This window comes from Coffea arabica, chromosome 9e (genome assembly GCF_036785885.1).
Source record: "Coffea arabica cultivar ET-39 chromosome 9e, Coffea Arabica ET-39 HiFi, whole genome shotgun sequence".
NCBI lineage: Eukaryota > Viridiplantae > Streptophyta > Magnoliopsida > Gentianales > Rubiaceae > Coffea > Coffea arabica.
The window spans coordinates 2,515,699-2,530,838 of NC_092327.1; the positions used below are offsets into that span (position 1 = coordinate 2,515,699).

Sequence of the window (15,140 nt, forward strand, 5' to 3'; positions counted from 1 at the left end):
ATAATATGTAGAACTTTTCTCTAGAATTATTGGACAATTCAAACTCATAGAGCATTTATAGAATCATCACTATTAGGAATCTTCATTATTATTAATATCACAACAATTTTTGACTAGTATAAAAATTTGAACAAATCAAAGAGACTAAATAGAAAGATTTATTGGTAAATGCATAGAGGGTCAATTTCATCTGCTAGGATATTTTTTTATGTGTTTTTATGTCATTTTATTAAAACCGTTTTTGAACTACTAATATCATGTGTCATATTTTAACTATTTAAAGATCATTATATTGTCAATCCATATATGCTATTCATGAAAGAGTTTAGTTTATGGGTGCCTAATAAGCACTATTTAAGAGAGGTACTAGGTATTAATTTTTTAGAAAACTCTAATTAATTTAGAAAAGTGTCTAAATGTAGGAAGTGATTTAATTGTAATTATGTGTATTTATCCACTAAATAAGTTGTAATTTAGGCATATTAAAGAGTGTCTACAGTCCACTCGTTAGCAATAATCCTTGATGAAATACGAGTTAGTATTGGTTAGTATTGGGAGTAACGGTATTTCCATATCCATATATGCTGTTTATGAAACAGTCTCGTTAACGGATGCCCAATAAGCATTCTTTAAGAGAGATATTAGGTATTAATTTTTTTAGAAAACTCTAATTAATTTAGAAAAGTGTCTAAATGTAGGAAGTGCTATAATTGTAATTACGTGTATTTATCCGCTAAATAAATTGTAATCTATATCTATATCTATATGTATCAGAGGGAGGGTTTTTTATTAGAATCCTCCACAAACCTCCAAAATTCCAATCCCATTTTCCTACAATTTTATATTTATTTTAATTTAGATATATTAAGTGACTCTTATCCTTCTCAAGAATTCAAATGTATGTGACCCACTAATTTCAACAACCAAAATCCAAATACTTATACCAGTACGCGGATCACATCAACAAATTTAAGAGACCCACTAATTTCAACAACCAAGTTCTAAATAACTGATAACACAAATCATTCAAGCAGCGACCACTATAGAAATCATATGTGCAAGTTTTTAGCAATCCATTTGAATTACAATTACCATAATCCTATAATAACTAACTAATAATATAAAATCATTCTAAAAAACTAACGATCTCTACTCAATTTTATTCTCACCTATGAGTATGGAGGAATCCCACCTGCAAGCATTTCAATGACACCTCAATTTCAAACTTGTAAGATTGTAAAGGAAAAAACAAGTAATCATAAAATGAAACTAAACTGAAATGATCCCATAGAAGTACTCCAAAAGGTTCAAGAAGTTCAATTCCAAGAAAGAAATGCGTACAAACATGCACAAATTGTATTTCATTGTGATACTTCTTATGTTAGAGAATTGCAAAGGATTGTAGAATTTCTTTATATATATTTATTTTTATATAATACTATTTATAAACTATATAAAAAATACGCTGATTTCAAATTCTATATGCCCTTAATTCTTAGGAAAATGAAGGTACGTTGTTTAACCAACGGATCAATTTATGCAAAGATTGTGCCTTCTCATTTGTAGCATGAACTCCACAAAATTCAATAGAGTTAATTAATCTATCAATGTTGGCTTTCGTGCTAAGGTTGATTAGTGTGAAGAATGTTCGTACTTTCGTACAAAATTATCAAATTAAATGCATAATGTTTATAAGTATTTCATTTCCAAATCAAAATAAGCATGCTATTACATTTATTTTTATCCATATATCATTTATTTTCTATTATACATTCCTATTTTTATTTTAGGATTTAACTTCCATAAAAAGGTAGTTCATAAATAATGTACATATTTTATCATAGTTTGAACTATTGCTAAACAAATATTAGATTTTAATTATTTTGTTACAAATTTCTTACTTTTTTTTTTTTTCACCTTCCCATTTAATTCCTTTCAATAATATCGTCGCCGTGCGTAGCAAGGATATTTATACTAGTCTAGACGTATTAGCGAGTGTCTACGGTCCATGAGTTGGCAACCATCCTTGGATGAAATACGAGTTGGTACTAGCTAGTGTAGCAGAAACAACCTTTCCATGTTGCTAACGAAAATGAAAAGAATGGAGCAACTAATCAAAGAAATCACGAATGAATTTTGATTCAGAATCCGCGTTTAAGGCCAACTGGCCAACACACCAAACCCCACAACAACCTTCGAACCCCACCATTACGCCATGCTTCGAACGGTTGGCCTCCACTTCCTTGACCGTGACAAAGCAAAACGACGACGCTGACGTCTCCTCCGACATCTGTTCGATTCTTTATTTTATTTCCCCAAATCTTGAAGCAAACGACGACGTCGACAACATACTAGTCTCTCCACTCCTTGCTTGCTTCAGATCTCTCCTTCCTTCAAATATATTATTATTTCCCTTTTCTCTCCCTTAACTTTCTTGTATATTCCATCTTTGTCCTCATCTTCATAAATACTCCTGGATCCGACAACAACATTTTCCTGAATCAAATGCTACTTCGATTAAACTTTTCTTAAAGGGCTTTGCTTCAACGGCGCCTGTTGTTGCATTTCTGTAAATTTCTGGAAATTCTCTTTTTCTCCAGATTTGTGAAAAATGGCGGTGGCTGCTGGTCCTGTGACGCCTGGAGAGGTTAGTTTCCAGTTTTATTTATTTTGCCGCCGGTGAATTTGATTCGTTATTGAGATTTGAAATTTTTGTAAATTTGGCTTCCTCATTGAAATTTACATGCGCCTGTAGATGCATATGTACATTTGCATGCGTTTATTTATTTAAATTTTTGGTATATAGAGCTTGGTTTTAGTTGAATTAGTTAGTTTTGCTGAAGTATTTTGAGATTTAACTTGGATGAAACTTGAACATGAGCTCGAACTCGAACTGATGGAGTGGAATTGTATTGAATGATTGGCTGTTGATTTTAGTGTTGATAAGTATTGGTAAGGATTTGGAAGTGGTTGGCATTTTTGTTAGTAAAAAGAAGATGAAGGTGTGGAATTCATACGTAGAACATAACGAAGTGGATGATCAGATAAGAAATGATGAACGATTAAGGAGAATGACGATTGTGGGTTTAAGAGGGATGAAGTTGGAAGTATGAACTTGTGTACGAAGGATTATGTAAGCTCTGAAGCAATTGGAAATGAAATAGATTTAATTTCTTTTTTAGGAATATAATCTACAAAAGATTTTATTGTTTAGAAACTATTTGATCTTGTTTTTAACAACTGGTTGCAAGAAATAGAGGGCATTTTACTTAATTTTAGTGTGTAAAAGTGACTGATTGGTGTGTTGTCAGCAAAAAGTAGCTCGGCGCTAACTAATTATACTGGCCATTTTGATTTGTGACAAATATTAGAGACATACTTTTTAGGAAAAAAGTGAGGTTTTCGGCGGTGTTGTTGGCACATTTTACCTTCAAAACAAATCAGAGTAACAGGTTATCTATTGTATTATGTGGTCATTTTGCAAGGAACACTGTATTCTTGTTTTCGGACACACTGTTCTTACCATGCTGGGTAGATATGAATACACTTTGGTCTTAAGTTTGGTAGGTCATTTCTTACAGCTGCATAGGCTGCCTGGTAAATGTTTTACTTGTACTTATATTTCTTTTTACCTCTTTTAGCCTGTTGGTAGCATTTTTCTTTATGTTGTTTGCTCTACACATTTAACAAGGTTGTTCCTCATGGTTCAGGTGTCATTTCTTCTTGGAGTTATTCCTGTCATCGTAGCATGGATATATGCCGAGCGTTTAGAGTATAAGAAGTCATCATCACCCTCTAAAGTGTAAGCTACACTTGATCAACATTGATAGCTGTGCTAAGTCTGAGAAACAACCAAATAGAAAATAACATATAGTTGGACTAGATAATGATTCGTGAAAGAGAAAACAAAGGGCACTTGTCAAATAAATAGACACCTGCCAAATAAAGTTACGATTTTTACACATTCAGACTAGTTTTTTTTTTGTTGAAATATTAGCTTTTTTTGCCTTTCTTTTCTCTCTTTATTATCCATGTTTGTGATGCCCAAGTCCCGACTTTCTTTTCATGCATTGTTATTTCATATCACTGGGAGTGTAAATATCTTCATGCATCATTTTTTCTCTAAAGATTTAACTACGTATGCAGAAATCTATGGCAAAAAACTTATAAGTTTCATTTATTACTAATGAAATTTCATTTACTACCAATGAAATAAAGTTGGTGATTATAAGACTATTTTCTTTCAGAGGTTGTCGGACATGACATGATATGTATTTATAACCCCCATAAATTACAGTCGGTTTTTGGGAATGCAAATTGTTTATGGAGACAAGTAATCATTGTGTCTGTATGTGGTGGCTTTGGATGAATTTGCTACACATCCCTTTAATTCAAGTTGTTTGGAGTGCCTTGGTATTTTTGCTGTCTGAATGGCAAAATGAGCAGCTTAGTAATATTTGTCTTGACTTTTAAAACATGACCATTACTTTGGGACATTGACAAAATGGAAATATGAAATTGACAATGGGAAGGCGGGAGTACGTATTATGCAACTTTATCATATGCTATTGAATGCGAAAGTGGGGGAATACAGGAGAACGAAAGTAAATTTATGTCTTGGCCTGAATTATCCTTTAATACTTTTAGATATGAATCTTTATAGTCTTCTACAATATGATGCTGGGTAGCTGAACTTTCACCCATTACATTATAGAGATTGTAGAAGCTAGTTCTTAAGGTCGTTTCATCAACTTGAATTTTATTTACAAGTTGTAAGATTGTAAAATGTTTCCAGAACCATGCATTTTATAGCAGTTATATTGCGTTCTTCCAGTACATGGAAATCCTTGCCCTTTATTGCTATGTCTACAGCTAAGGAACCAGCTTTGAAATTTTTTGGCTTCCTTTTCTACTTTTGCAGAATTGCATAAAAGGAGCAAGTTCAACTTGTAATTTAGTAGCCCCAGTGTTAATACTGTCTCTGAATCCACTCTTATTTCAGGCTGGTTTCTACCATTCACATTTGAAATCGAAGAAAGTAGTAATCATTTAGAGTCCAGGCCATTGATTTACTTTTCTTATTGTACTATTCTTCAGAACTCTATAAAACAGAATAACAAAGAAAAAAGAAAAAAGTTGCTTACCTCAAACTAAGTGTACGTGATTAACATTTGGGATATGTGGCAGTCATGTTTGTGTCTTTGGCAATGGGCATTACCTTTTTGTGCCATCACGATCATTGGGAAACTGAACCTTTTGTCTATTTATAATTACCAAAACTGCTATTCTATGTATCCAATCAAAGCAAAATATAGTAAAATTTCAGTTTCATGCTTTCATATGTTGAATTTTTGACTTTTTGGTTGGCAGGCATTCAGACAATAATCTAGTGGAAATGGAAAGTCAAACGATCAAGGAAGATGATCGAGCTGTCTTGCTGGAAGGAGGTCTCACTAAATCACCATCTGTGAAGTTGTCCAGTTCATCCATTAAAACGAACTTAATTAGGTCAATTTCTTATGATTTTTATATCCCTTTGGAGCATTTTTAATTTCATAATCTTTGAACCATCTGACTGAGTACTTAATTTTCTAGGTTCCTAACAATGGAGGACTCGTTTTTGCTAGATAATCGAGCAACCCTTAGAGCAATGTAATCAATTTGGTTATATTTTGCAATTTTTTGTGACGTGTATGACTTTGACTTAATTGTCTCACAGATGATGTTACAATTTGATTTAGGTCCGAAATGGGGGGAATTTTGATATATTTCTACATGTGTGACCGGACAAATTTGTTTGCAGATTCTACGAAGGTGCTTTATATCTTTTCATTTCTCTGTGTAGTCATCATTAAGTTTTATTGTCATTGCTGTATGGTGGTCCCAGATGGTCATTTTAATTGTTTGCTAAGTAAACTTTTGGTTGATTTCAATGTATGCCTGTCCTCAATGTTTGGAGGTTTAAATATTTCAGGAACTTTCAGTCCAAAATAAATCCTTACAAACCCTTATATACTATGGAAAATGGGATGCTCATATGTAAACTTAGAAGAGAAAATATGATTCAACTGAAGTTTTGGTGTTTCCTTTTGTATGTCTTCTGTGTATGTGCAAGCAACTATCTAAGGATTCTATAAATATCTGGCATCTCACTGTTAAAGTTTCTGGTACATTCCTGTTTATCTCCTCAGAACTTTCACCTTATGTGAGTTATATTTTAGAGCATCGGAATTTAAGACAAGGTGTTTTGTTGAAATTTGTTGTTTTAGGACCACTAGATTACAGTATTCCTCTTTTCAGCACTTGTGTGGTTTTGCAGGATGCCAGTCAGAGGTGTATCTGTTCTTGGATTTTAAAGAAGTTATATCCAAAACAGTCTTTACTGACTTTTAGATTTTAAATTTGTTTTAAATGGTCAAAACTGATGATTAATTTGCTTAATGGTTTGCTATCTTCTGTTTGCTCATATTTTATAAGAATCTACTGCATCTTTTCAGTAGTTATGTTGCAATTCACATGTTTGGTTAGCGAGAAAGTGGTAATTCAATTTGTTCTCTATGTCTTAGAGGATTTAGCTTGGGAAAATTGAACTCTTCTTGTCTTTGTTCACTTACTCAGGAAAGGCAATGCTAGGTATGTTATGCTAATTGAATTGCCTAGTGGTTATGGAAAAGATCTCATAAAGTTCTTTCCTAACTAATTCCTTTTCTCTTTGACTACGAGAGCAATGCTCTGTAGATCTGTTGTCGGTGATTGCTATGAATGTGAGGCTATGGTTAAACTTTCCAAAATCATATATTTCCATCCTCAATTCAAGGTGAATAAGTGATGAAGTATTGGAGACATGTGGCATTTGAAACTATGCTATAATTTCTTCAAGCTCTATCCTCTTGATATTTCTTGTTTTTGGTATCGCAGTTCTACCAGCAACCCCTTGCATCTTCTCTTCTTTCAAGTTTTATTTTACTTTTAAACCTTTCTTTCCTTCTTTCTATCACCCTTCGGAGTGGAAATCCTTCTGCACTTTTTCTTGTTTCTGAAATTATTGTGTTCCTTTTCATCTAGCAAGCTATTTGACTGATATATATGTATCCGAGTTTTCAGCTGCCAATTCTTGTACAGTCGATCATAGTTTCTTAAGTGAACCAAAATTAGTACTAGAGACTGTTTTATAATTGTTACTAATTCAAGGATGTTATGATGTGCATATCGCAAAAGGGCTGAATGCACTAGCACCAAACACCCCCCCCCCCCCCCCACCAACAACCGAAACAAAAAATTTTTTTTTTAATAGATGCTACCCTTGCTTAATATTGTTGGACAAAACTGCCGTTGCAATTTTATATCATGATTATGTAATCTAAATTATATTGTTTTTCTCTTTTCTCCTTCTTCCTTTTTTTTAATACATACTTTTGCTTATTCTCCTTTCTCTCATGCTACCAGCTGCGTGATTCCTTTCCTATTATTGTTTGCATACTTATGATTAAATTTCTAGATTTTACTTTATCTTATGTTATTTTTGTTGTAATTTTTTTTTTTTGGAACTACTAACACATATAAACTCATAGCATAACAAAGTACTTATATTTATTGCTTTGCTAAGCATATTTAATTTTGAAATTGAAGTATTTAAGCAAATATAAGCAGACGGGGACTTACACCATCAGTTTTTTATAGCAAAAGAAAGTAAGCAAAGAGTCTAACCGCCATTTTTATTTACTTTTGATACTCTACTATTTAACAAAGAAAAATAGTTGATGAAACATTATATTATGATTAATTAATTTGTTAATTTTTAAGCTCTACTTTGCTTTTGGTTTAATATATCAAACTGCTATATGGAATAGGCTTTCTAATAGGTACCATATGTTTTGTTATGATATAGATATTGCGATTAATGTCACTAGCAAAAATAACTGAACAAAGTAGAATAAACTAAAAGAATAAATAAAATTAGATGAATATTAATTCTAAATGAACAAAAAGTAATAGTAAAGGGAATGAAGTACAGCTACTTAGATGAGAAAAGGGAGAAAAAGAATTAAAGTGGAAAAAGAACAAAGAAAAAAATGGAAAAAAAAAGGCAGAATAAATAGGAAAAATTTTCGTTTGGTAGGGGCACTTCTTCCAAAAAACTCAAGCAGGGTTAAATTCGTATCAAGAATAGTTTTTTTTTTTTGGCGGGGAGGGGGGTGTTGAGGGGGTGGGTGGGGGAGGTGGCTGGTTAAAGTGCAACTGGACTAAATTTAGGAGGGTTTTGTGCATATCCTTCTCGAGAGAGTTGTAAGCTTCATTTGGCATGTCTTATCCACCACTGCAAGCTACGAGCTTGGTGTGAAAACTAAACTTGTTGGCTATGTTAAACATGTCTTAGGCAAATCCTTATGAATTTCTTACACCTAAATGATTGAAAGAAGCTGTATCTAAATATTGCATGATCTTGTGATCCCATGATTTGATCTTAAAGACCCAGGACATCCTATTGTGGCCTTATTTATGAAATTTTGGTTTTGAATTGGCATTCAAGTCCATTTTGCCATTTTTTAATCAAACTGTGCAAGTTTTGTGAATTTTGAGGCTTTCTCACTGGGAACTTTTATTTGTATCAATATTTGTCTGGTAGAATCGAAATATGGTTGTTATTTGCTCAAGGAGATCTAGTTTATTGGTGTGATGGTTTTTCTTTGGACACACGAGGTTTGAGCACATGTTTATTAGTGCATGCATCATAATCAGTTTTCTTTGTTTGTTGGTTGTTTTCTATGAACAGAGCTACAATCGGGATCTTTTCCTCTTTCTTTACATTCTTCTTATCATAGCTTCAGCAATGACTTCTCTGAAAAAGCATCATGACAAGTCAGCATTCTCTGGGAAAACCTTGCTTTACCTAAATCGCCATCAGACAGAGGAGTGGAAAGGATGGATGCAGGCAAGTACTTCCGCTCTGTGTACATGCAATGCTGTTCTGGATTGTATGCAAAGAATGTTCCTGAACCTCTCTCTCTCTCTCTCTTCCATTACTCCCCTCAGGTCCTTTTAGTTAATCTACTTGTGCGAAATCTCTGCTCACTCCTGTTAGCTTAGTGGTCTCTTTGCAGTTTCTCAGCCGCATACAACTTTGGTTTTTTTAATAGTTAGCATTCTATGCATCATCCATACTGTTTTGACTAATTGTGTTTCTTCATGTTCTAACCAGGTCCTATTCTTAATGTATCACTATTTTGCGGCAGTTGAGATATATAATGCTATTCGTATTTTTATTGCTGCATACGTCTGGATGACTGGTTTTGGTAACTTTTCCTATTATTACATCAAGAAGGATTTTAGTCTGGCTCGGTTTGCTCAGGTAACTAACCTCCTACACTAACGTTTCTTGTTTTCATGTATCATACTACTAAAGTAGCTATGAGTGTGTATCTTATTGCATTCCCTTTTATCTTTAAATATATGATTTTTTTTATCTCCTTTATGCAGATGATGTGGAGGCTAAACTTTTTTGTGGCATTATGTTGCATCATCCTTAACAATGACTACACGCTGTACTATATTTGCCCCATGCACACGCTTTTCACTCTGATGGTGTATGGTGCCCTGGGTATTGGCCATAACTATAACGAGATAAGATCAGTTATGGCTTTGAAAATCTTTATGTGCTTTCTTGTGGTAATTGTGATATGGGAAATTCCTGGAGTTTTTGACCTCATATGGAGTCCTTTCACTTTTCTACTAGGTTGGTAACTCTTCCAGCATTTATCTGCTATTTTTTGTTTCTCTGCATTCTTATGCTTGAGTGCACTTGGATAATTTGTTACGTACATGGTAGATAGACATAAGAGAATGCTGAACCTTTTAGCTTCCAATTTGTTTGGTCTGAGAAATTTGGGATCACTTATAAATGATTTTTATACATTCCTGTGGGGAGTTTTACTGCATACTAGTTTTATAAGTACACTGTACCCTGAGGAAATGTGGAGAGGAGAATTTAGGGGTACATTGTCTTTTGCTTGTTAATTTGGGAAACTGCCAGTTGCGTAACAGACAGATTTAGCTACAGGAAACATTTTTTTGCATGTCGTTCCTTAAAATCTGGGTTTTGATTGTGTAATCTGGGAATGTTGTAATCCTGTTTGTAAAGGCTGGGAGACTTGTTTGTTTGTTTGACAAATGCATGAGCAGAGATCTTGCCATGTCAGACTGCAAAATGTAGTTGACTGTTCTATTCTCACAGCAAAAGTTATAACTGAAAGCAGAAAGGAGAAGAATGACATCAGTAGTAGTAGTATTTGAAAGAATGACAGTTGCATAATTGATAGTTAGTGGTAGCAGCATGAATAGTGTTAATTGACAGTTCAAAAAAAAAAAAATTGAGACATCAGCTGCATTTTTATAGTACATTGGGAGTTGAGAACCTGAAAATTCTTGTGCTCCCTGGCAGAGTACACTGATCCTGCAAAGCCTGATCTTCCTCGACTTCATGAATGGCATTTCAGATCTGGACTTGATCGCTATATATGGATTATTGGAATGATATATGCCTACTTTCATCCCAATGTAATGTCCAATGTATATTGTACGTCTGGAGCAAGCTTATGCTTTTCAGTTTGGAGCAATTACAGTGTGGTACCTTATGTTGCCATAGGTTGAAAAGTTGATGGAGAAATTGGAGGAGTCTGAACCCAAGCGTAGACGAACTATCAAGACATTCATTGTTACAGCTTCAGTAGTTGTAAGTTGCCTTTTTTTTGGGGGGGGGGGGGCTGGGTTCTACCACCAATTATTGGAATTTTAATTCCCTTTTTTTGAGGCTATTACATGTTCTTAATTTGTTACCCTGAATTAACATTTAACATTTGAACTATCTTTCAAGGTTGGGTACTTGTGGTATGAATATATTTACAAGCTGGACAAGGTTGCTTACAACAAGCTCCATCCATACACATCGTGGATTCCCATAACGTGTGTTTTACTGTTCTTACTATAGTTGAGCTTTACTATGCAATTTTGTCTCAGTTTATTACTGACATCTCTTTCTTTTCTTGCTAGTGTTTACATCTGTTTGCGGAACTTTACCCAGGAGCTTCGAAATTTCTCATTGACTCTATTTGCGTAAGTCATTCTCTCTCTCTCTCTCTTTCTCTGGTTATGCAGGTGCGCTCATGTATTTCTGCAAGTTATCAAATTGTTAGGTTTTAAATGAGGCCAAGCATTTACTTTTAGGCTTCTCTGATCGTTCCATTGCTTTTATACTAGGTGGCTTGGCAAAATTACTCTAGAAACTTACATCTCACAGTTCCACATATGGCTGAGGTACGGGTCTTTAATTGTTTTGCATCAATTTGTACAGGAAAATACATGTCACCTATATGTATGCAGCAACTGACAATTTCTTATGAATGAATATTTTTATTGGCTCATTCTACTGTCATTTTTTATGTGAAAAAATAGGGGACGGGTCCAACAGTTTTCCTTTTTCATGCATAATGTGTTCTTTATATTATCCATTACCGGTTTTCAGGTTAATCTTCATATTTCTAGTCAAATTAGTTAAACTAGTCAAACATTTTGGATGCTTCTTTCTCTTCTGCTGTAATGGAAATGGATTATGAGAACAAGTTAATTGCACAAATCAACATGCTAGAAGAGCTAATTTCTAGAATCGATCATGTTGACTGCATTTTAAGAAACCATCATCATCTATAGGCAAAAATTTTTACTGATCAAAGAAGTAATACACTCAATTAAAAATTTCTAAAGTGGACAAATTGTTTGAGAGATTTGCAATGATTTTGATTTATAGAAAATGTTCAAATGTAAGATTTAATTTAATAGACTGGATAAGTATATAATTGAAGAGTTGTTGCTTTTCGTGGTATGTAGATATATGATAATCTTTGATGTACTTTTCTTCTTCCTGATGGTAATTACTCTTGTTTATGCTTTTTTCCCCATTAGATTACCAATCATGGTTTCGTACCTTTTCGGGCATACTTTGGCTGTAGTTCTGGTCTAGTTGGGGAGGACTTAGTTGGGAATGCTAGGAAGAAAAGAAGGGAAATATGTGTCAAATTTGGTGAAAATTCTAGTACTAGCTCAGAAGTTCCTTATTTTCATTTGTATATACCCTCAAGAAATCCTTTTTAACAATTAAATAGAAGAAAAATGAAAAATATGGAGAAGGACAAGGAGAAAGGAGAGTGAAGAAACCAGCACCGATAATTCTGCATTGTCAGATACTGAATCAATTTTAGGAAATGGTAAATGTGGGTAACTTAAAGTAGAGAAAACATTGGTCCGTGCTTTGTTTATCAGCCAACTGCTGTTTGGTTTGGTCAGATACTGCATTAATTTCAGGAAATGGTGAATGTAGGTTACTTAAATTAGAGACAATTTGGTTCGTGCATTGGCTACTAAGCCCTTTGTCAACCAACTGGTGCTTGTTCTGATTTCTGACATAATATTGGATCTGAAACTTGTGTCAACAAGTGTTAAAGTAATACTATAGTCAAGCAGTTTACTCTTATAGTAATGATCTGTGCTCATCCTCTGTGAAATACACGAGAATTAACCAGTCATTTGTTATGGAAGTCTGATAATTCTTTTCAGTTAGAATATTGAGTTTGGGCCATTTATTTATTTGGTTTTTCAAGAAACTGAGGATTACGACTGTCAGAAGTAATTGGAAGATACATATTCATTTGAAAAGTTCTTAATACTACTCAAAAATTGAATATCGTAGCACTCACCTCTGCCTTCATCTAGAAATGACAAACACTGTTGCTGAATGCTTAACTTTTCTTTCTCGTTATGTTTGCTGAACTTGAAAGAATATTATACATCTATCAGTGGAACTGAATGGCCAATTGTGAAGCCTATATTCTAGTAATTCATCTGAAAACGAAAAGAATGACAGAAAAAAGCTAATATGTGTAATTAGGCATAGCAAAATCATCATAGTAATGTGCATTAATTAAAACTTGAAAACCGTGGGCTTAGAAGTTTGAATCAATCATTTTTATTGGAAATATAAATTGATGACATAACCAAAAAGGGTCATTAATAATGATCAAATATGGCATGTAAAAGACATTCAAATTCAACACATTTATGGTTTTAATTCGAAGAGATGCTGAACTTTTTCAGTATATACAATGGAGCCAATTTCTCAACTAGGTGTTTTTATGACTTAAGGTAGTCTTAGCATCTCCCTGAAGGTTGCATCTGCATGATATACAGTATAGTTGAAAGAAAATAGTTGTCACACACACACACACCCACAACACACATGTGTGTGTGTTTGTGTGTGTGTGGAGGCACTAAATGGGATTGCATGAATTAAATTGGAGGACACATAGAATTCTCTGTTCAACGAAGAGTTACCGTTTTTGCTGAAACATTTCTGTAGAGATGGGTGAAAGTTGAGAAGTGCTTGTTTAAAAGCTGTGCAGATAATTTGTAAGAATTGCTTTTCTTGCCTTTCTCTTATTCTGTCTTGTATATATGGGTCAAACACATTTTTTGTGGTGAAACTCATTTAAATACTCATGGAGTCACCTTTGGGTCCAAGTGGAGTTGAGTCCTAGTAAATTTAATTTGTTCAAGGTGTTGAGCAATAAAAGTTTATGAGAATTTTATAAAACTTGGTTGAATTCTATTCAGTTTTATTTTTCTATGTATTAGCCCTGTCTGCATGATGTCTTTTTCTTTTATGAATTCTTTCACAATTGGGCTGCATCAGAAGGATGTCAAATGCCAAGAAAAATGTTTCTTATATGCATTGTGCAGAGATAAGTATTTGAGTTTCTTTGGCAAAAATTTAAAAAAATAGATTTTCTTAGTTTTGCTGCTGATATGCGATTTCTACCGTTACATTATGTCAACTTCCTGTTTATATCTCGTTTCTTTCTTTTGTCTGCAGGTCAAATATGCCTAATGGACAGCCTAAGTGGCTACTGTCATTTATTCCAGATTACCCTATGCTCAATTTCATGCTCACATCTGCAATTTATGTCCTGGTGAGCAGATATCTTCTTTTTCTGTCATATAAACAATTGAAGTACTTGAATTTTCTGAATAATCTAAACTGTTTTTTTTTTTTTTTTTGGCTTAATTGTACTTGGCATCTCAGATATCCTGTAGGATTTTTGAACTAACGAATACTCTGAAGGGAGTTTTTGTTCCCACAAGAGACAACCAGAAGCTGTTTTACAACTTGGTTGCTGGAGCTGCAATTTCTGTGTGTCTATACATCATTTCTTTCATTCTTCTTCAGATTCCTCATTAATTGTAAGTCTGTTTCCTGCTTTAAAAGATGCTGCAGACACACACCTCCACACAAGAGAGAGAGAGAGAGAGAGAGAGAGAGAGTTTTTATCAAATTCAGGGTCAATCGTCTCTGTAAAGTATGTCTTTACCTACTGGCTGCGAAGTATGCTTATCCATGCTTGCTGTTATTGTGTTAATTTATCTTCATTGATCTATGACTCACTTAACTTTTGACATTTTGGAGTTCATATAGGACATATTTGTCTATGATGTTTCTGCATTGGTCTGTGTCTCACTGTACTTAGTGATGCTATGCAAGTATGCGACTAGCATATGGCACGTGTAAAGGCATTTTTTTTTTTAAATATAAAACCTGGCCATGGACCTTTATGGAATCAAGATTTCTGTTCTTCATGCTTTTTAAGCTAAGTTACTTGTGCTTATACTTTCTGCAACTTGTTTTAACAGGTCTGAAACTGTTAGAAAGTTCTTTCCACATTTGCACATACAGATGAAACGTATGGGGTAAATTTCTAGGAGATGGAAGGTTTTGCTACAAAGGTAGCTTATAAAGCTTTTTGTATTTCCAACAATTTTGTGGAACAGCGCATACAATTGCTCCATTGAAGACTCCGAACAGATGTTCCATTTACCCCACAACTGATTGGCGGAGGATAAACAAATATAGGAACAAAATCTTTGTAAAATTCTGGACTATAACGTGCCATATTCTTTATATATTTTTCTATTTTTTGCCCTTGATAAATCTTGTGTAGCAATTATTGGTCTGAAAAATGTAGGCATGTAGGTTTAGATGTGTATTCTCCAGCAACAGCTTGTAATTGGTAATGGAATTTTTGGATGACTTCCATTTC

The 15,140-nt window shown here is 33.9% G+C and overlaps 1 protein-coding gene across 2 annotated transcripts; it reads left to right on the top strand.

The window, feature by feature from the left end:
- The first annotated feature begins 2,336 nt into the window (after positions 1-2,336).
- On the top strand, positions 2,337-15,140 carry LOC113708843 (protein REDUCED WALL ACETYLATION 1). 2 transcript variants are annotated; one of them, XM_027231483.2, is made up of 16 exons: positions 2,337-2,647; positions 3,711-3,802; positions 5,371-5,508; positions 5,596-5,652; positions 5,742-5,814; positions 8,774-8,932; positions 9,200-9,349; positions 9,478-9,733; positions 10,439-10,554; positions 10,643-10,729; positions 10,871-10,959; positions 11,047-11,109; positions 11,254-11,310; positions 13,919-14,015; positions 14,129-14,286; positions 14,734-15,140. In XM_027231483.2, the coding sequence occupies exons 1-15, from the start codon at positions 2,612-2,614 to the stop codon at positions 14,282-14,284; spliced, it is 1,626 nt and encodes a 541-aa protein (XP_027087284.2). In that variant the 5' UTR covers positions 2,337-2,611; the 3' UTR covers positions 14,285-14,286; positions 14,734-15,140. The 2 variants fall into 2 exon arrangements, with proteins under 2 accessions (XP_027087284.2, XP_071922157.1); XM_072066056.1 differs by lacking the exon at positions 3,711-3,802 and having other exon boundaries at positions 2,508-2,647.